We start from the raw sequence: 21507 nt of genomic DNA, 5'->3' as shown, positions 1-21507 counted from the left end.
GGAAATAATGATATCAGTGCCCTGCTAATCTCCTGCCTCCGCGCTTGGCACCAGCCTATTGAGTCACCTGTCATACGCCGCTTTGATGAGGCGAATTCAATCTCTCAGCTATAATGACAATGGAGCCATTTTAATGTTTGGAAATGATTATGTGAAGGTTTCTCTTTGCTCTGTCTTGGCAAGCAAACCAGGTCAGCGTTCCGGCTGTGTCTCCTGCTGCTGCTAACGACTTGGAAGGAGCTGGCCTGTATTAAGTGAATATGCCAAGTTATTAGAAAGGAGATGCTGAAGGCTGTTGGAGGGGGGAGACTCTTTTTATTTTCTTTTTCACAGTGAGCGTGAGCCTGAGAAGATGCTTCACACATGTGAGCATCTCCCATGCACCCATGGTGCCTAGTGGGCCACAAGAGCCCCATGCACTGCATGCTGGCAGCCACAGGCTCCTCGCCTCAAAATCCACCTGGGAATGGCTGGCTTTGCACAACAGGCTCCATGGAGCCGGCTTGGCAAACACACCAAGCTCCCAAACTTGTTCCAAGCCCTCCAGCCTGTTGGTGTGTTGGGAAGGAGGCTGCTGGAGGGCTGCACCCAGGGTCTGGCTGGGCAGCTGTGGAGAGAATCTACGGTGCTGGATCCACGCCTGCCTGGGTGTCCATGTCAATTCACTCTGTAGTAGAGACACTGAATTTCTCCTTCTCTCATGTGTTTCTGTGTGTGAAACTAGGTCACACTTCACCTTTGAACAGGAGCTGAAACACTTGGTTTGTGTATTTGAATATAAAAGGAAAATGACTATGTTTCCTCAAGTGGCCAGAGGTCCCAAATGCCTGGAGGAAAGCATCTTCAGCTGGATGATAGTTTAAGTCACCTTGGAGAAGTGCAGGGTCTGTCAGAGCCTGCTGTGGGAAATCCATAGGCTGGGTACAACCTGGGGACTGTTGGTGCTGCCCAGTCTTCTAGCTGGATGACCTATCCCTGGCATCTCTCTGCCAGTATCCTGTGGGTGTGGGTGATGCAGCCATGGCCCAGTCCTGCAGAGAGGCCGACACATCCCAGCAGGAAGCGACGCTTCCCACATTGTTCCATCACCACCACCCTGTAGGAGTCTCTGGCAGCAAGATCTTTGCCACCTTCCCTTGGCCTTCCCTGCCAGGGGATGGGTTTTAACCAATATGACATTAATTTTCTAGGATCTTGACCAAGTCTTTGCTAGGGCAGGGGTAAAGCAGCAAAATTTCACATGTCAAGCTTTTATTAAGGCGAGCATTCAAAGCTGGCCCTGGATTGGGCCACTCTTCAGTGGGTGAAAGGCAATTGTTGGGCTGGAGAGAGGATGGAGTAGAACCCAATTGACCCACACTGTGTAGGGAGCAGTACTGAGCCCCTTTCACTGAGGGTCCTTGCAAAGAAATCTTTTTTATTAGAGCTGAGTGCTGAAATTATTTCAAGGAAGTGATTATCTGTCTAATAACAACTGTGCCTGCGTGAGCGACTGCTACAGAAACAATCAAGGCAGCGGATTTGGAGATGGGCTGAGCTGGCGTCAAAGCAGCAGTGACACAGGCAGGCACATGGGGCTGGCCCCATGTGTGTGTTTGGAGGGATGCTCTTGCTGGGAGCTTGGCTCTAGCCCTTCCGGTGGGAGTGGGATGGGTGATGGCATCGATGCTGGCATGTCCTTTGGTTTTGGCTATGTCCTCACCAACCTGGAAGAGCCCAGCTTGGGCCTGAGCGTCATCCTGGTGTCTGCCAGGCTTCTGCTTGCATGGTGGGGACCTGGGCACCACCATCCCCACATCCATCTCTCCTAATTAAGGAAGCCAATCTAATTAGGGTGGTGCCCCGCACAGCCACCCCATGGGGGCGCATCAAAGCCAGCGTGGGGCTCGTGCGCGGGCAGCGCAATTACCCAAGTTAAGAAAACATCCCTGTAATTAGCCAGGCAACTCCGAGCACAAGGAATGGAAATTAGTCACAGCGCAATAAATTAATCGGTGCATATATTACGTGCAGGGAGCACCCCGGGGGCCTCCTGTTTTCAAAGCTTTGGTTTGCAGCCCCATGCCTCTCAATAAAGCATTCATCCCTAGGTGATTATGTGCCAGCAAAAGGAGTTTTTAACTGAATTACAAATTTTCTTTTCTAATTCTTTTGTTGACAGAATTGGGATCCCTCACTTTTTTTTTTTTTTTTTTTTTTTTTCCCTGAAGGTCTAGGGAGCAAAGCCACTTCCCTCCCCCTTCAGCTAATAATTAATTTTCAGCTTTTCAGGGTGCTTCAAGACCCTGCATTGTTTGCTTTAATTGGGAGTGGTAGTTAAGGAACTATTTCAGAATCCCTCCCCAGTTCTGAACTATTTTAGCTGTTATTTCTTTCCTGGGCTAAGAAAAGGGGAGGGCGAAGCAGGAAATTGGACTGTAGTAGCACATAACATTTGCATCAAAATAATACAGCCGGCAACAGATAATCACAATCACATCACTCAGAAGGAAGGAACAGAATACAAATTAAAGGAATAATGTAAATTTTTTGCCATTAAGCTTCAATGACCATTTGAAATGGCACAAGGCACAAAGGTTTTGATGAGCATCATCCAGTTTGATTATTCATACTTGTGCTTCTGCTTGAATTAAAGTAGGAGTGCTAGAGCCTGTTAGAGCAAAATATTTGAATTGGTAGTGAACTCTCACCTTTACTTGCATCCATTTACTTTTCAAATGAATACCAGATAAGTTAGTGCATTTTATAATCGGCCTGTTTTCCAGTGAGTGCTGTCATTACATACCAATTTCTTTTAGAAGTGCTTCCTAAGAAACATTAAATACTTACGAATAAGGATGTGTCCATCACCGGCAGCAGCCCTCTGTGAGCAGGCCAACGCAGGCAGGTTGTGTGTCCTCCCTGCCAGGGCTGTGTGCGTGGCTTCTCTGGCCCCCTGTGGGGCTGCCAGCAGTGTCTGACCTGGGTAGGGAATTCCCTGTGGGCTACAGGCAGGGATGCAGCCCCTCTGCCCCACCAGCAGAGGTGTTGGTGTGTGGGTGCTGCAGAGCCATGTGCAGGAACATCTCTGCTGGGCTTTCCAGCAGCAGCCATGGGAGGGAAAAGCACAGCAGGAGCTCTCCCTTGATGCTCAGCCTGCAGCTTTCTCCCCTGAGCTATTGCTGCTTTATCCCGGTTCCAGCTCTCGCACACACAGATGGATTGTAGAGAGGAAAAATGAGAGGAAAGACCAGTACTGATGCGAGTTTTCAGGTGCTGCGGGTGAATAATTATGGATGCAGGGAAAAAGCAAGGAGCATTAGGGCAGGGTAGCAGAAACCAGCCTGGAGAAGCTTCCCTAGGGCCTGATCTGACCAGCGTGAGGGGCTGGCAGGTTTGCTGCATACCTTGAGAGCAAAACTGGCCAGATGTTTGTCTGAGGCAATACCATGGGATTAATGGCCTCAAATGTTGCAGGAAGAGAAATTTAGGTTGAATATTGGGAAAATTTTCTTGTCCAGAATGACTGTTGGGCATTAGAATAGGCTTCCCAGGGCAGTGGGGAAGCCGCCATTCCTGGAGGGATTTAACAGATGCATGGATGGAACACATGGGTACATGGGTTAGTGGTAGCTTTGGCAGTGCTGGGAAATGGTTGGATGTAGGGTGTACTGTGCTCCAGGACGGTTTAGGTGAATGGAGACAAGAGATCTCTGAAGGCTGCTCTTGGGATATAAGGTTTATTAGGAATGCAGAAAGGTCCTGCTTCGAGCTGCCAGACGCAGCACGTGGTGAAGCTTAAGGAGATGGGGGAGGGGAGAGACAGGAGGATGCTTTAGGAGAGGGTGGAGGTCCTATGAGGGGGAAGATCCAAGAGAGAGTGTTGCCCCTCTGAGACCCCTTATCAAGGGGCTTCAAGGTGGGCTGGAACAAGGCTCGGGACAATGGGGTTACAGGCACTTGATGTTTTAGGGGAGGGTTACAGGTGCGGGGTGAACCATACATTTTGGGGGGTGAGATGGAACAGTCCACTTGACCCCTGGACCCATCCATAGGCAGGGGCATTGTCCAGCTAGCAGAGAGGACTGTTCTCATCCTGGCTGTATTATTTATGAATAATTATATTTATCCATCCTTCCCAACAATTCCCCTGTTCTGCTAAACCATTTGAAATACAAAACATTGACTTAACTACTATTTTCTGCACACTCTGAAGTATACAGGGTATTGCTACTGAAACTACACTTATTACCTTTAGAACAATCAAACTTACTTTACAGAGTTCCTTTAGCTAAGGTGCAAAGTTCAAACCATCAAACTGTTTAGCTAAATTACTAATTATAGTAGAGGTGGCATTTACTTCTTTACTGAGCCAGCATTTTAACTTGTTTGACTTCTTTAGTGTAATGGAAGAATTTAACTGAGGTAGCATTATCAAACCTTCTGGAAAAGATCCTCTAATTAAACAGGTTGAAAAAGGTCTGTTAGGGTTTATGTCAGCTAGAGAGATGGTACCAGAGCCTGCAGACTTGGCTAAAGCAACCCAGGCTTTTGTCTTTGGTTGACTTACAGGTAAAACTTCAATACAAAAATTAAAACAAGGGAACAAAAGCAACATGCACGCATGCAAACAATAATTTTCCATTCTTTTCTCAAGCTGTTTCTGGCAGGTCATTTCCTCTTGATGACTCTGTGTAGTTCAAGTTTGGGTGCTTGCTTCTTGGCTTGCACTTGCAGAAGCACTGCCTGGTGTAGTGGTGCCAGCGGGCTTCACATTCTTCGCTGGGACCCATTTGGGTCCTTCACCTGTGAAAACATAAGCAGACCCTCTTCCCCATGTTATAAATTTGCATGGTCTTTCTATTTGTCCTGGATCTAAGGTTTTGATTAAGACTGGAGGGTGCCCTTTTATTTTGCTTTTTTTTGTTGTTCAGAAAATATCTGTAAATCAGGGGGTCAGGCTCTCCTGCAGAGCTATTTAAAAAATTGTAAACATACAAAGCCTTACTCAATCTCTTTTGAGGTGCAGCTTGATCTACTCCCCTGTTCTGTAGATTTACACTGCGTTTTAGGGTTTGATATGTTCTTTCTATGGTACTTCTCAACAGTTGTTTAACATAGGAAGAACAGATACCACTGTCATTTACTGCTTTTAGGAATTCTTTCTCATCCTGAGGTGGGACAGCTGTCCATTTTCTGGGACCACCAGGTTTCTGGCTGAATGCCACAGGCATGGATTGGGGATTCAGACTGTCCTCTTTGTGACTATCACGTCTGAGTCCATGCCAGTCAATCAGTTGGCGATTATCAACACCTTTCTGGGAATTCTGTGAAATCGAGGTAGTGGGGGTAGCATTAGCAGGGGTACCACAGTTTTCAGTGTGTCCTTTATTTGTCAAAGCAGCTTCCAGGTTCCGTCCTTCTCTCTCTCGCTGCGTGCCAAGCTGTGGTGGGGTACTGCGTGAACCGGCTGCAGGAGCTGCTGGTAGCTGGGGCAGAGGAGCAGGAGTGGAGCCTGTCAGCAAAGGCACATGGGAAGAACCGGCATGTGCAGAAGGATATCTCGAAGCTGGGGCTGCAGCTGCAGAAGGTAGATCCAGCGGAGGAAGGGACACAGAGGGGTGTGCAGAGGATGCTGTAGAATCATGTTGTGGTGCTGCAGGCAGACTGGTTGGAGGGTGGGGGGAGGTTGGAGGCTGCGGTCGTGGAGGAGCTGCTGGTGGCTGTAGGGCTGGGATTTCCAGGAGCTGCGAAGGAGGCGATGTCGGGGGGACTATTTGTGATGAGGCTGTAAGAAGATCTGTGTGGGCTGGCTGTGCAGATGGATACGGTGGCAGAGCCGGCGAGCCTGGAAGTGGTGTTCTCAGCGGTGGCGGTGGCGGGGCTTCTCCAGCCAGAAATGGAGGCTTTGGGACTGCTGTGGGGGGATGCGGGGACATCGGCTGGGCGTAGACCGTGGCATGGGGCACGTGGGAAGCGGGGGGCTGCATCAGAGGCGCAGTGGGGGTGGCTTGGAGCGGGTGGTCCGGGGGTAACGCGAACTGCACAAGCATGGGGCGCGTCACAAGGTCCGCCTGGTGAGCCATGATGGTGGCCGCATCTACCGAGTGGCTGGAGGGCTCTTGCACGGGGGCTGGTGTTGGGGCCGGGTGGCCAGAGGGCTCTTGCACAGGGGCTGGTGTTGGGGCCGGGTGGCCAGAGGGCTGCCGCGTGTTCACAGGTGCGGGAGGTATCAGGGGCACGTTACGGAGCCCTGCGGCATCTCCCTGTGTTGGGGGTGGCTGGGCTGGGGTGGCGGCGCAGGGCCTCCAGCCGGGTGCCACCGGGACTGTGGGCACAGTCACATGGCTCCATGGCGCGAGTGACGCCGCTCCCCAGACCTCGGGGGTTCCCATGGGAGACGGCGGTGGCGAGCTGGCCGCGGTGGGGATCGGTTCTATTGCTTGTAAAAACACGGCCACGTGGTTTTGTAACAGGCCAGCGAAGGTGGTGACCGCCGCTGCCAGAGACGCCGCTGAGGGGACGGGCGCGGCCGCAGGGGCGGCAGGAGCCGCCGCAGGGGCAGCGGGGGTGGGGTCGTCAGAAACCGCGCAAACTGGCAAAGCGGCTGCCACCAGCTTCTGTGAAGCAAACAAATTGGCTACGGTCCGAAAAGCCGGGAGCAAATCACAAGCATCGGGATCCCCGCGTGAAATATCAATAAAAAGTCTATTTCCAACTGAGTCCCAAAATTCTCTGGTAAAGACAGCTGACCGGTCAGCATTGGGGAAATTAAGCAGAATCCACTCCAGGAGGTTTTTTAACTCTTTCTTAGACAAAGTACTGTTGTAGCTATGTAAGAGATGGTTAAGTTGCTTATAGAGATCTCTATCAAGGGCAGAGTGGGATTGTACCATTTTTTAGACCTGTGTAGCTCACCTCAATGTCACAAAAGCAGGATCCTCTGTGGAGTTCCGACGTACTGTCCAGTCGGTGCTCAGGACTCTGCGGGAGGTCCTCCTCAAGATCTCCAGTATCAGGCGTCTCTCAGGGATGGCTTTTCCATGCTCGGGACCTCCAGACTCCCCCTCAGGGCTCCAGCGCGGGCAGTGCTAGGCAGTGCTCTCTGCGCTCTCTGCACGTGGTGGTGTGCCACAGGGCTCCTCACAGAGCTCCGGGTCTCTGCTGCTCTGCAGCATTCCCTGTGCTCAAGGCGGAGAATCCTCCAAGAGCTCCGAAAACTCACTACTTGGTAACAAGTCATGGTGCTCGAGGATTGCCTCGGCAATTTTTTTAAGAGCTCCGGCAATGAAATGCCGTGCTCACGACACCGATGAGGGAGTACAACAGGTTATTTAGTTACCGTCCATGGAGAAGTCTCCCACAGGTAAAAAACCTGGAGAGGTTTCCAGAGATGTGTGGGTTCGTATTCCTCGCTGGGCGCCAGTCTGTAGGGAGCACTGTGAGCAGGATGGTTTAGGTGAATGGAGACAAGAGATCTCTGAAGGCTGCTCTTGAGATATAAGGTTTATTAGGGATGCAGAAAGGTCCTGCTTCGAGCTGCCAGACGCAGCACGTGGTGAAGCTTAAGGAGATGGGGGAGGGGAGAGACAGGAGGATGCTTTAGGAGAGGGTGGAGGTCCTATGAGGGGGAAGATCCAAGAGAGGGTGTGGCCCCTCGGAGACCCCTTTTCAGGGGGCTTCAAGGTGGGCTGGAACAAGACTTGGGCCAATGGGTTTACAGGCACTTGATGTTTTAGGGGAGGGTTACAGGTGCGGGGTGAGCCATACATTTTGGGGGGTGAGATGGAATAGTCCACTTGACCCCTGGACCCATCCATAGGCAGGGATATTGTCCGGCTAGCAGAGAGGACTGTTCTCATCCTGTCTGTATTATTTATGAATCATTATATTTATCCATCCTTCCCAACAGTTGGACTTGATCTTAGAGGGCTTTTCCAACCTAAATGATCCTATGGGCTTCTGAAAAAGCCAAAAGGCAGACTCAAAATCAATTCAGAGAATCCCAGAAAGATCTGGAGCTGGAAGGACCTTAATGCTCATCTCATTTCACGGGCAGGGACACCTTCTGCAATCCCAGGCTGGTCCTAAGCCACATCCAACCTGGCCTTTGACACTGCCAGCGATCCAGGGGCAGCCACAGCTTCTCCGGGCAAAGCTGGTTTCTTAAGTAATAATTAGGTTATTCCTAATGAGCAGCAGGCTGGTGATGCCACTCAGAACCATCCTCCAGCACCGTCAGCTTGGAGGTGTCAGCAGAGCTCCTGTGGGCTGGCAAGCACCCGCTGCCAGACCAGCGGGAGCTGCGGGATGCCTCACCCTGCCCCGTTCCAGGGCTCGATAAAATGCCTTTTATTAAGATGAGGGAGGGGGAAATCAATGCGACTGCACATCAAACCCGAACAAACCTCCGGTTTAGCAATTCCCGAGCAATCCCTCAGGAACCAATGAAGGCCGGGTTATTCAAATGAGAAAGGCCGGGATGAATGCCTGCCTTTGTCCAGGCACTTCCCCAAGGTGATCTGGGTTAAACCCGTGCTCTCAGGGTTAATTATCAGCTGCTTTTCTTTTAAAAATGTTTTTTCCTTATTGACACAGGGGGGTTGATTTATGTAATATCCATAATTCCCAGATTTCTGTAGATTACAAGGTTATCCCCACGCACCACTCTGCTGAAGGAGGGGCTCTGCGCTGGCCTCCCACCTCGCTCCGGCCACCACCACCTGCCCTCCCGCTCCCTGGCCCTCCTTAATTAGGGATGTTTAATACAAGGGGCTCTGGGGTGTAGTTAAAACCAAATAAAACAAAAAAGCGGTGTGGAAAAGTGCAGCCCTGCTCTTTCCTTCTGTCATCTCCCCCCCTCTGATGTCTGTGATGCCTCTCCAACCCACCAGGGATGGTTTTTGGGGACCACCAGCTCCAGCCCAGCAGAAGCCCAATCCCATTCTCTTCAAATGGGGGGAATGGCCCCGCATGAGCCTTTGGGGTCACAGCCCTGCACATGAGGCTGGAGGTGATATGGGGCCTCTCCTGTCCTCATCAGTAGTTCCATAAACCAGCTGAAGAGGCCAGATTGGCATTCAGCTCTCCAAAGCAGGTCACCCAATCCTGAATCCCTCAGTCCTGGGGAAAAGGAGCAGTGCCTGACCCCTCCAGTCCTGAGGTTTGAGATGCCCCTGTGGCGTTGAGGAGGTTTCCCTGTGCCCAGGCACGAGAGCAGGGCTGGGCTGGGGGAGAAAGGAGAGGGGGGAGAGAGAGAGAGGAGGCATGTCCAGTTCCCAACACATGCAGCACCTCAGAGACTTCAGGAAGGAGCGTTTCCTTGGGCCTGGCTGCTCCACATTACTCATCTCTCCATACTTATTTTTCTTCCTCCCATCCTTGGGTTTTTTGTTGCTTCCCCCTGCCCAGTGCCTCAAAGCCCCACTGCCTTTGCAGGCCCTTTTCCACGTCCTTGTTTTCCAGCTGCCGGCCTGTGTGTGGGCAGCCATGGATTTCTGACAGCGCTGAGCACATCCCTGCCACAAACCACGGCTTTCAGGGATCATTCCAGTCGACTGGCTGAGAAGAAAACTGCTCTGATAGAAACTATGTCATAATAGTTGGGAGCTGGATAACAACACCCTGCTGCCGGAGCTGATCTATTCTCTTATTCCAGCGTGGGGAATTGGTCTCCACCAAAGCAGAAAATCGAGCTGGCTTTTCAGGAGGGTTTAAAATTAAGTGGCTCTGGAGTCATCAGATGATGGTTTTGGTAATATTTCTGTGGCCAAGCCAGCCCTTTCGTTCTGTGAGGTTCTGGTCTGCAAAGCAAATGTCCCACAGCATCAAACCAGAGCTCCCCATAATAGTTTTTTGGCTTTCAGCTCCTCACAGCAGCATTGCTGGGGATGGGAGGGTGCTACTGCCTCTCAGGAGTGGAAGTTTAAGAACAGCAGCGTGAGTGATGCTGAGAGGAATGACACATACTCTGGATTTACTCAGAAGTCAAGAACATCTGCCTAGGTTTGCTTTGGAAAGGCAGAAATGAGGGGGTTGCTTGAGAATGAGGGCTGGTCATCTCTGGCGATGGTGAGCAGAGTGACACAGGGTGACAGAGCTACAACTGTAGCGGGGCTGGAATAACGAGCTCCTCCCATGTCTGGCTGATGCTCGTGGCACTCCACCCCAGCTGGCACCCTGGCAAGGGTCCCCGGGCAGTCTGAGGAATTAGTTTAACTCTGGGCTTCCAGTTTGGTTTTCCAGGGATGGAGGTGCAGTCATCTCACAGCAACCACGGAGCTCACAGCAGTTCCCTTCCGGTGGCTCCCGACAATGTCCCAGCTGGAGGCTGCCTGAAAATGTCGTTTTTCAACGATCCGATGCTAGCCCACCCGGATGCTGCAGCCATCCCCACACATTGGCCGCTGCTCCCTTCTCCTGGCACGCTTTGTACAGCTGGAGTTGGCTCGTGTGATAAATGGACTCGGTTCAAAAATATGACTCCTCTGAACTTTTTAACCTTGCACAAAAGGAAGGAATTCTAAGAGCAGTGGGTAAAATTTAATTAACTGAGATGACAGAAAATAATCTACTGAGCATGTACATCAAGCAATTGGAAGCTTTCATACCTTTCAAAAAGGAAATAACCTATTTCTTCCCTTGTTATCTAATGACACAGGAGTTTATTTCTCTGGAAGCAGTTGCAAATCTACCTAATGGGGCCTAAATGCTGTTGCCAGGCAATTAGGGGTTCATTGTGTGGCTAATTCTTTCATTTCCGTGGCAGTGGCAGGCAAGTCGAGGTCCCTGGGCCAGCCGTATTTGCCCCCTGGGCAATGTTTGCTGGTGTGTGGAGCACACCTCTGGCTCTGGGTGGCCCGTGCTCCGTGGCCCTGCCCAGGGCACTCCTGGCCTTGTCACACCGTGACTTATTCAGTGTCTGATCCGTGAGTTATCCTGTCCCTCTGAGCTGATTCCAAAGGTTTCTGTGTGAACTCTGCGCAGCCCGGGCAGCTTTTGGTTATGAATGAGTGCAGAGACACACACAGGAGCATTATTTATCTAAAATATATAAGCAGGAGGAATCTTCATAAATCACAGACTGCTATTATCCTGAGGTTCATGACAGCCACATCTTTTTTTGCATGGAAACCCAGAATACATTAAACACCCCAGGCCTTGGAAAGGAACCTTTCAAACCTATACAATTGTTCTGTTTATCCCACTCTTTAGCATCTATTATTTGAAGTTTGTTCTACACAATCAGTTTTAAAATTATACAATTGATCTTCACATTAGGATTTAAGCCAGATTTTATTGAGGGAAGCTCCTGTATCTGCCTGTAGGAATATTGTTTATGACCTGAAGAGTGGGGTGGTTAATCTTCGAGGGAGAGCTGTTTTACATCGGGTGCTGCTCATGTCATGTTGAGGAGCACTGGCAGGCATAGGGAAAGGCTGTGCCTGGACCAGGATGCTGCAGGAGACCCGGGATGCTGCAGGACATTGCTGCCCTGCGGTGGCACCTCACAAGATCATTCCAGAACACTCCTCCTTGGGCTGCACTAATCAAGGGCTGTGCCCAACAGTTTACTACAGCATTTAATTAAATAAATTTACCTTTTGAGGGAAAATCCTTGCAAGCAATTTGGGTTCTGGTGTATCAGAGCCTTTTTTGAGGTGACTAGTGCTTTTAACCACTGTCTAAAGTGCAGGCGGTGTTAATTAGCATATTTAGGATTAAGTAGATTTAGCATGCAGTAATCATTCCCTAATTCAGTAAGAACTATCTCTGGTGAATAGTGGACATTAATGACAGTTGCAAGAGCTTAGATATTACATAATCACTAATTACATTCTGCACAATTAGCGGAGACTCCTCAGTGTGAATGGCTAATGGCTGATTTGTGTCAGCAGACTGTTCTGGCTGTTCAGAAATATAAACAGTCTACATATTGTTCAGAGGGAATTAGCATAGGGAAGGAGGTTATCTGTGGAGGTGGGAGGCCAGAGGAGCTCTGATGGATGGACTGAGCCTGGAGCCAGCATCATGCCTGGACACACCTACCCTTCTGCATGGATGGCCTCAAAATGCTACCACATGCTTCGAGGCGCTCATCTTCCATGGGCAGACGATCAATCTGGCATCCAGGGGCCTCTGAGGCAGTGATGGGGTGTTCTACTGAGTGCTGAGTGAAGCAGTGCAAAGCTGGCACCCACAGCCAAACCCTCAGTCCATGGAGGCCTCGTGCTCCATGCCAGGGAGCAGCCAGGAGTGACACACGGCCTGCCAGGGCAGAAGTAGGGCAGGAGCAGGGAGCAGCGACGTGCAAGTGCTGCTTGGTTTGTTTGGGGTTTTTTTTCCACCACTCTGTCTCTGAAAATTAAAATGCAATAGTGTCTTGCCCTGCCACATTTGGCATTTCCTCACCATTAACCATTTCCTAAAAGGATGAAAAAGCTGAGCCTTGCTTTCTGCCCATTGTGCATGTCAAAGATGCCCCTCAGGAAGAGGGCCTTCTTTGGGTGAACCTTCCAGGGATTTGGGCAACACTGAGGTGACAGGCAGGGGAATCAATCAGTGCCCCATTAATTTTTAGTGATGGATTCTTAATTCAAGTGCCCACATTCGTTGTGTGATTAAAATGAGGAATAGCAGTATTAAGCTGAGGGAATAGTTTTGGACAAATCCCAAGCTGGAGACCAGCACTGGGCCCCTATACCTTGAGGTATTGGGTATTTTAAATTAAGATTGCATGTGGTTTTAAAAAGCATTGTCAGAGAAAAAGCAATTTAACAAAAGGCAATGTATCTGACGGCGACTCTCCTGTCTGCCAAGTGCTCTTCTCTGTGAGTGCATTGTAGGGAAGCAGATTACATCTCCTGAATATTTTTGTCTGTTGCTCGGTTCATTTTCATAATAATAACTCGCATCCGTCTCCATCCTTTCATGTTGAAGGGTTGCAAACTATCACACAAAACACACCCGCTCCTGATGCAGCCACCTCCAGGGGACAGCCAGCAGCTTTCAGCAGCGGGGAGCAGGATGTGGTTGCCCAGGGGAAACATGGGGTAGGTGAGTCCTGGTCCCACCTGTGCCTGGGGGGACCTGCAGAGGACACGTGGAGCCCAGAGAAGCTGTGGCTGCCCCTGGATCCCTGGGAGCATTCCATGTGAGTTTGGACAGGGCCTGGAGCAACCTGGGATAGCAGGAGGTGTCCCTGCCTATGGCAGTGGGTAGAATGAGATGGACTTGATGGTCTTTCCAAACCAGGCCAGTCCGGGATTCTGTGTCTGAAGGAAAACACCTTAAAGCCCTAGAAGCCTCAGCAAGACTACTTCTGCCCAGCACACAAGTGGCTGTGCCCCATTCCACACCCCCAAGCAGGAGCTGGGGAGGGTTTATAACATTTGCAGTGTTGTTTCCCAGCTGCTGAGATGTTCAGAGTCGAGGCTGAACATACTGGTCTTTGGGTACCTTGTCTAGAAACCCCATTTTTCATTCCTGTAGGGCTGGCAGCTGGGCTGGCACAAGGTAAGAAGGGCAATGGTGGGGCTGAGGCCAGCAGGATTTCTTCTCAGTGTGCCAAGGAGGAGCAGTTGAGCAGGGCAGACGGAGAGCACCATGTTCAGTTAGGGTCGCTCAAAGCTATGCTCCACAGTGTCACCGGTGGCTTTTCTGTGGCAATGACCAAGCACGGCGTCTGCCGTGCCCTCCCTGCCACCAGCCTCAGAGCATCCCGGCTCCTCTGGCCTGGTGCTGGGGGTTGGAGACAAGTCTCAGGCCCCAGCACGGGGCAGGATTTCCCTAAGTGCTATTTGCCAAGGCAGGTGCTATTCCTTATGTTATCACCAAGACATTTAAATCTCACTGATTGGCATTGTTGTCTCAAAGACAGTGTTTTTCCTGCTGAGAAACTGCATTAGATCGGCGAAACAGAGCTCATTTCCATTCACTCAGCAGTCTCTCTAGAAATGACATGCAGTGCTTGAAACTGTTTATTTCCAAATTCAGGCCTCCTCCGCATCAGTCATCAGCTTCAATTACCAGTTTTCCGGAGCCAAGCCATCAGGCAGTCTGACACGAGGGTCCAACCTAATTCCCACCTTCTCCAAAGTCAAGAGCATAATGTGCAGATGAAAAGGTGGAAAATAGCCTGGACTTCATTAGCATGCAGAGCCCGGCTGTTCATTTGCTTGCTGCGAATGGAAGTTCTGACACTCGGCGCCTTCTGCAATATGAGAAAAGTCCTCTTCAGAGTATATGATGTCCTCACCAGCCAGCAAAGGTCATCAAAAAGGCAGGCGCTGACCTTGCTCCCTGCTCTTCATGACTAGTTTATTGATTCCAGGAACACCTCATTACATGCTGGATCAACATATTATTGCCATGTTCAGCGGCTGAATTGTTTACAAGTGTCTTTATAACCAGCAGAAAGCCTTCCGCATGATGCATGACTACACTCATTTGGATGTGACCTGCCAATTAGATGTTATCCGATCTGGTGCCGTGTGTCCTGATCCCTGACCAGGCCCACTGCCCTGCATCAGCACAGGCCCATTTACTACTTCTTTCGAACAGCTCTTTGGCAAAGTGTCCATTAGCCTGTCAGTCTGTAAATATTTTATTTTTTTACCTCGGCAGCAGTGGAGGCGCCACCGGCGCTCCCACTCTGTCATTTGCTATGCATGAAGTTGATAATCAGCTGGGGGAGGCAAGGGGGTGTTTTATGGCAGCGTCTGATGGCCCACCCCATTTGCAGTCAGCATGCGTGGCCCGTGCTCCTGCACCGCGTGCCACCCCACCACAGGGACCCGGCATATTTTATTCTGGCGCCAGCACCATGAGACTGCTGATTTATCGGTCGGGGGAAGGCAGGAGCGAACCCCTCCTGTGCTCAGCCTCCCCCTGCCCTGCCTCCAAAGGCCCCATAACTTACCACCCAGCAAATGCCTTCCCCCTTCTCCATCTTTCCGGTGCTTTGTGTTCTCCCTCATTAATATATTGCACTACGTTATTTATCCCAGCCCGCAGCCTGGGGTATTTACACATGCAGAGGCGTGAGAACTTCAAAAATAAATCACAGGGCACGACTACTATTTTAACCTCTCATTACAGACACTTCTGTGGCTCCATTAAAAAAAGAGTGGTGCAGCAGATCAACGAGCGAGTTCGTAAAGAGAGATCTGTGCCAAAAAGCAGTGCTGGGATCATAGCTTCCAGGCACCAGAAGTCCGCACAGGCTGGAGTTTTGATTTTTTCACCTCAGCCTTTGGTAGTGGTAGGGTAGCTGAGATGCCAAAGGAAACTCCATGCAGCCATGGATGTAGCCGATGTGGCAGTGCCAGGATGTCCATGGGGGCTGTGGCCTAGCTGGAATGTGATAAAATGTTCACACACATGGCACTCTGCCCAGAGCTCTGCAAACATTAATCAAATTTCCCAGTGCCCCTTGGCAAGTGTCAGTGCTGAAATCCCCTCGCTGGGGTTAAATCCAGGGACCAGAAGGGCTAAAGGGCTCCAAGGGTGAACCCACAGCCCCAAAAACGCCACATCTCCAGCATCCTCTCTCCAGAGCCAGCAGGGCATCTCCCCAATCCCAAAACCCACCGTGCCAGGCCCTGGGCTGCTGAACCACAGGAATGTGTCAGGAGGGAGGAATGTCCATGCTGGGAGCTGAGGATTCCATTGCCTCCTTACTACATGAAGCGTTGGGAACTGGGGGCTGGAAAAGGGGGATTTGAATTCCTTCAAACAGCACAATTAGCTTCCAAAATAAAAACTGGAATGTGTTTGTTTAATTTGAGCTGAGGCAAAATACACACTCAGGTCAAGCCAGCCTTAGGCTCCAGAGACAGCACAGTGCATTGATCTGAATTTTGAAAGGAGCGGGGAAAGCTTCCATTTCGTAGCAAATCCCTGGCTCTGGGCAGCCCTGGAGCTGCTGGTGCTGAATATTCAGAGGGCTGATTCCCCACGGTGAGCTTGGCCAGCGCTGCAGCCAGGTAACAGCACAGTCTGGCACAGCAGGAATGGAGCCTGAGAGCTCCAAATCCCAAATGTGGGATCTCCACCTGGATGCAGGGATCTCCCTCCCCCGGGGGAGGTACCAGGTCTGGCCTGTCCCACAATCCAGTGAGGGGTCCGGCCTTATTTTTGCTGTTTTAAGCCTGCAATGGTTTATCAAGCCCCAGACATCCCTCCCAGTTTGGCACCTCATCCCTTCACTTCTGTTTGTGTCCCTGTTACTGGATTTCTGTTCATTATGTAAATTCTCCTTTTAAATGGAAGGAAAAAATCAGCTCTTTATGACAGCAGACATGAAAGTTGTATTACTATGGAGAAGTGCACTAACCTTTCCTTTAACTTGGAGAACTTAATAATCTTTTAAAAATCAACTTTTTATTAATTTTGGAATGATGCTTAATGCTTGAGGGGAGTGAGGAGCAGTGGCATTGCCAGTGGAGCTCTTTGCCACTCTTAACTTAAGGTCAGGCTTGCAAGTGCTGCAGGAACCAGGGCCCATGCAGACATGGAATCATGGAATTGTGAATGTTGGAAAAGCCCTCTGAGATCACGGAGTACAAGCATTCCTCTAGCGCTGCCAAGGCCACCACTAAATGGTGTCCCCAGGTGCCACGCCCACATATCTTTTAAACCCCTCCAGGGATGGGGACTCAACCACGGCCCAGCTCCACGGCAGGAGCAGCCAAGCACCACGTCTTCTCATACAGCCCATGGGAGTGAATTAAACTGGTGGTGCTTGGCCAGCCTGGAGCTGGACTTCTGCATCCATGGGAGCCACTTCAATTTTATTGTAAGACTGGGTTTCCCTGGGAGAAAATCAGGATGTCCTTCCTGGGCTGAAATTTGGATTTAGTAGGGCAACTGTCAGCCATTCTCCCTGGGGCAAGGAGACAGCCAGGAGAACCCAGCCCCTTTCCAGGGTGTTGTTTAGGGAAGGAAGCAGCTGAAGGGCTGTAAATGCTGCACCCAGTGAGAGCAGTTCATGGGGACACAGACCTTACATGGATCCACCTGGAGCCTGGGATGAAGGACAGAGCCCAGCCCCACGGCACATGCGAGCCTCTCCAGGTGGTGGGCACACACTGGGCAGGATGGGCTCTTATTAGTTACTATTAATAACTTATTTCACATATCGTTCTTGATGGGATTTTGTCGCAAAGGGCTGCTGATATTTTAGGGATATGCAGGGCGAATCTCTGTCAATGCAGCCAAATCCCTGGGCCGGGGCTCCGAAGCCGCCGGCACAGCCCTCGCCAAGTGCTTCCAAACTGAATAGTCATTGGTTTGGCAGATAATTCAGAAACTATTTGTATGAGCTGTTTATCAAGTTATTAACTGCACAGATGTTGTTTGGTTGAAGAGCAGCTGAACCTTCTCTCTGCCAGCCAGGGAGACAAAGGTCTGCAGGAATAATTGGAGATGTGCATGGAATATTAAATTAATTTACTGCTCTTAATTCTTATGCAAATCCTGACCTCTGATAGAGCCTATCAATTACCCTGCACACAGGGAAAATAAAGGAGAACAGTTTCTTTCTTTTCTTTCCCCCTCTCCTTTTTTTCCTGTTGTTCTCCAGTTTGGGGTTTTGTTTCTCTGTTGTTGTTGGTTTTTGGTTTTTTTTTTTTTTTCCTTTTGAAAGGGAACTTGGGAAAGGAAATATTTGTGTGAGGAAAAAAAGCCATTTATTTGTGGTGCAAAGGGCCAGGATTATTTAATTGAATGTCCCAGTTGCAGTGATGTCCCCTGGGAGACAGGGTGCAGTTTTTAACATTGTAGGGTGCTCAGGGGAGGCCTGGGAATGTAGGCCAGAGCCGGGCTGGAATAGCTCCACATGCTTCCCCAGGAGGGGCCCCACTCTGCCAGCACCATGGTGGGCTGAAGTGGGAAAGGACTGGAGACCCGGGCTGATCCCAGCCAGGTTTTTGATGGGGCTGGGGGCAGGAAGGGGCCTCTGGCTCTGCTGGAATCCAGTCGGGGTTCAGGTGGGTTATCAGGGAGGGCTTCCTGCCCCGATAACAGGGCTGATTCTGCCAGTAATTACCAGGAAAGAAAAAAGGGAATTTGTTGTGAGATCCCAGGTAAAATGAAGCAGGATTTAATTGGTCCTCGTTAAACAGAGCTGGGTTTCCAATATGGAGAAAGGCCATTTAATTGAGGCTGTGTGTGCGCTGCTCAGCCGGTGCTAAAAGACAGACGCCGGGCCCTGTTCTTTCATCCCATTTTCTAATAAGGATAAATAAACAGGATGAATAATGCCATCGGTCTCTCCCTCGACCCCTGTAAGACCCCAGCAATGCAGAGATGTTCACCCTAAAGCTGCTGCCTGGGATCCATTAATCCAACGGGAGCAGGATCCCTCGGCACGGAGCGCCCAGTGCGGCACCGGTGGGCACCGTTAGCAGAACCCCCAGGTCCAGCTATGGAGCAGTTTGGGGAATTCTTTGGTTAGTGGCTTTCAGAGGGGAGCCTGAGGACAGGATGGGGCTCAGGGGACAGGAGGGGAAAGGAGGGAGAAAAGAATGGAAAATAAAATTATGTCTTTCCTTTCTATTTTCCTTTTCTATTTTTTCCCCCCGGTAAATCCTGGGAAGCGCAGTGAGACTATACTCCCCCTCCCACGCCGCCCACTCGGGTAATTTCATTTATCCTGCAAATCTAATTAGCAATCCGTGGCTGACATTAATACAGATCTAATGAGGCCGGCGATGACCAGATTATCAGGCGAGCACTGACAGAACCTTAAAGGCACATCAAGCCCTGCAGTCAGTGGGACCCAGCAGGGGAAAAACTGCTTTAAAGCGGGAGAAGGAAAAAAAAAAAAGGAGGAAAGAAAGAAAAAAATAGATGAGGGAGGGGGGGAAAAACATGAGGAAAAGTGGTAAGGATAGGGCTTGGCTGCTTAGCTTATTAGGAGAGCTGGAGCTTTACTGGACACAGTTTATCGACCAGCATCGGGCCTCCGTCCCTGCTTCTCCCGAAATATTGTTCTGCACAGGAGAAAAAAGGAGGGGGGGGAAATAAGGGGAAAAAAAATAAGAAGAAGCTGGAGCCCAAGGAGTCGCTGTGCAATTTATTCCAAGGGGTGGCTGTTGAGAAGGCGGCAATTTGTGGAGGCCGGGGGTTATTTAGTGCGATATGAAATCAAATGATCCTATTGCTCAAATAACAGTGTCTGGGAGGAGAAGCGAGCGCTCCAAAGGTAATTGTCTCCAGATGATATTCCTATTATCCCCCAATCCCGGCCTAAACGCTGCCAGAGCCGGACTGGAATTGATACGGGGGAAGGACCGGGGGGATCCCGGGGCCGGGGAGAGGCATCCCCGGCACTGACTCCCCTCGGGAAGAGCGGCAGGGCTTCGGCAAGACGCTAAATTCCTGTGGCTGCTGCCTGTCCGTGCCTCGGCGGGAGCGGCAACACCGGCGGGGGGCCGAGCCCGAAGCCCAGGTAAGGGACCTACGGGGGAACAGGGAGTGGGAACCGGGCCCTTCCGTGCCCCGGTGGGCAGCCGCTTTCCGAGCGGACCCTTCTGCATCGCTTCACCCTAGCCTAGACTATCGGGTCCGGTGCGACCTCCCGCGGCCTCGGTCCTGCCCCGCCGCGCTCGGTGCCCGCCGCGCTCGGTGCCCGCCGCGCTCGGTCCCGCCGCGCTCGGTCCCGCCGCCCGCGGTCGGTTCCGTTTGCCCGGAGCCGCCGGAAGCGCAGCCAGACAAGGGGCGTTTTCACTCTGGATCCCCGGGTAGCGGATGGAGCGGCGGCCCCCGCTCTCCGCGGCGCTGCCCGATAGTAAAATCGCCGGAATTCTATGGCTTGAGGGAAACGACGGGGAAAAATCCAAGGCGACGGAAGGCGGTGAAGGGGAGACGGAAGCGAACCGGCGGCACCTACCAGGGCGGGGGTCCCCGAGGCGGGGTCCGGGCTCGCTCCGTAGCCGCTGCGGCGGCGGTGACCGAGCGCTTCTGGTGCGGCAGCCCAAGGCGAGCGGCGGCCCCGCAGCTACTTCCCAAATTCCATCGAGGCGTTCCCCGCGCTGCCCGTGGGGTGGCCGAGGTTCCGCCCGGAGCTGCGGGTACTGGGACGAGGCTTTTCCCGTTTCCGGGAGGGCAGCGCGTCCCCGGCGCTTCGGGTATAGAGAGCAAACGCGCTCCTTCTGCAAAAGAAATAATGCGAGTATTGAGGGAGCGAGGCTCCGGGCTGGAGCGCTCAGGAGTGTCCCGGCTCGGGCAGCTCTGTGCTCCTGGTGGCCGGGGTTTGCCCTGGACCCGTAACAGCGGGAGGTGGCTGTGCTGAACTAGCGAGGACACGGCGGAGAGCAGCAGGAGGAGAATGCTCGGGGTCAGGCGCCTCACTCGGGTCACGTCCTGACGAGAACAGGACACAGGTCACCGCCCGGGCCGCCAGGAGAGGCTGGTGTGGTTTGTGTGTCTGCAAACGGGCAAAGCATTTGGAACCTGAAGACTGGAAGTGAACCCCAGCCTTTGCCCACCTGTGTGTCCGCCCCTTGCTGCCTCGCAGGTACGTTAGAAACGCATTTTTGAGCACTGTCAAAATGGGCTGTTGGAGGATTTTTCCATCTCTGCTCAAGCCTTTTTGTCGGCTTCAGCCTCAGGTTCCTATTTCTGTTTGGCATGTTCTGAATGGAGTGCAGGGCCCAGGGGTGCTGAGCTCCAAGCAGACACAGCTTAATTAATTGAATAGTCTCTTGCTTGTTCTCCCGCTTTTTACAAACAAATGAAAGTTGATATGTGTGGTTCCTTTCATCCACCATCAGAACAATTCTCTGCGCAGGACAGGGAAAATGCCTAATCAGTCACAGCAAACCAGCACAGTGGTTTGGGGTGGGAAGTGAAAAAATACCATGTCCGCTCAAACCTAGATTTCACAGCACTGTAGGACTGGGAGAGGCAAGTGCAGGACTTGCCCCAGGTGAGACCTGGGCTGGCTGCACAGACAGCACTTCCTCAAAGGCAAGCCACCTTCCCCAGCGCTCCCAGGTCCAGGCACTCAGCTCCAGACCTCTGGCAGAAGTGAGACTGGAACAGAGGCAGCAACCAAGCCATGCCTAGGCAGGAACTTGTGGTCCCCTACAGTGTGAGCTCAGAGCTCCATGCTTGCTCTCCTCCCACACGGCCCTTTTGCTGATCCACTCACTTTTATTTTCCAGAGTCGCTGCTGACCTGCAGGTGTTCCTGATGAGACACAGATGTGGTGGGCAGTGTTTGAATGCTGGGGTGTGAGGAGGCCAGGGATCCTCCAGGGACCCTGTGTTTGCCTGTGTGTCTGTCCCAAGAGCCGTGCCCCACTGCCCATGTTGCCAGATCCTAGTTCCTGGCCCCACAAACCACACGGCTCACCCAAGTGCCTCCCTTTGTTTCAAAGTCTTGAAGCCTGGAGCACTTGTTGAACCTGACAACGAGTGCATCAAAGTGGATGACAATTAGGAAATAAATATCATTTGAGGCATTTTTGGGCAGAATCCAGTCGTACCTAGATGGGCTCATTGCTGTTGTTATCATATTGAA

General features: G+C 51.4%; 1 protein-coding gene across 8 annotated transcripts in view; it reads left to right on the top strand.

The window, feature by feature from the left end:
* Positions 1–21507, top strand: part of LOC110477512 (uncharacterized) — a 71735-nt gene that overhangs the window by 48646 nt on the left and 1582 nt on the right. Inside the window, exons 6-7 of one of the 8 annotated variants that reach the window (XM_077782007.1) lie at positions 5384–5569; positions 6456–6697. The exons of 5 other annotated variants lie outside the window; for them this stretch is intronic. In XM_077782007.1, the coding sequence (XP_077638133.1) occupies positions 5384–5569; positions 6456–6497 (228 nt within the window). In that variant the 3' untranslated portion in view covers positions 6498–6697. Of the gene's footprint in view, positions 1–5383; positions 5570–6455; positions 6698–13974; positions 15060–19644; positions 20501–21507 lie in introns of those variants that run through there. 2 more of the 8 variants (XR_013339680.1, XR_013339679.1) reach the window with 2 other exon arrangements.

Source organism: Lonchura striata, chromosome 3 (assembly GCF_046129695.1).
Source record: "Lonchura striata isolate bLonStr1 chromosome 3, bLonStr1.mat, whole genome shotgun sequence".
In the NCBI taxonomy this organism is placed as follows: domain Eukaryota; kingdom Metazoa; phylum Chordata; class Aves; order Passeriformes; family Estrildidae; genus Lonchura; species Lonchura striata.
The sequence above is the reverse complement of the archived record's forward strand: the minus strand, read 5'-3'. Positions and strand labels throughout refer to the sequence as shown.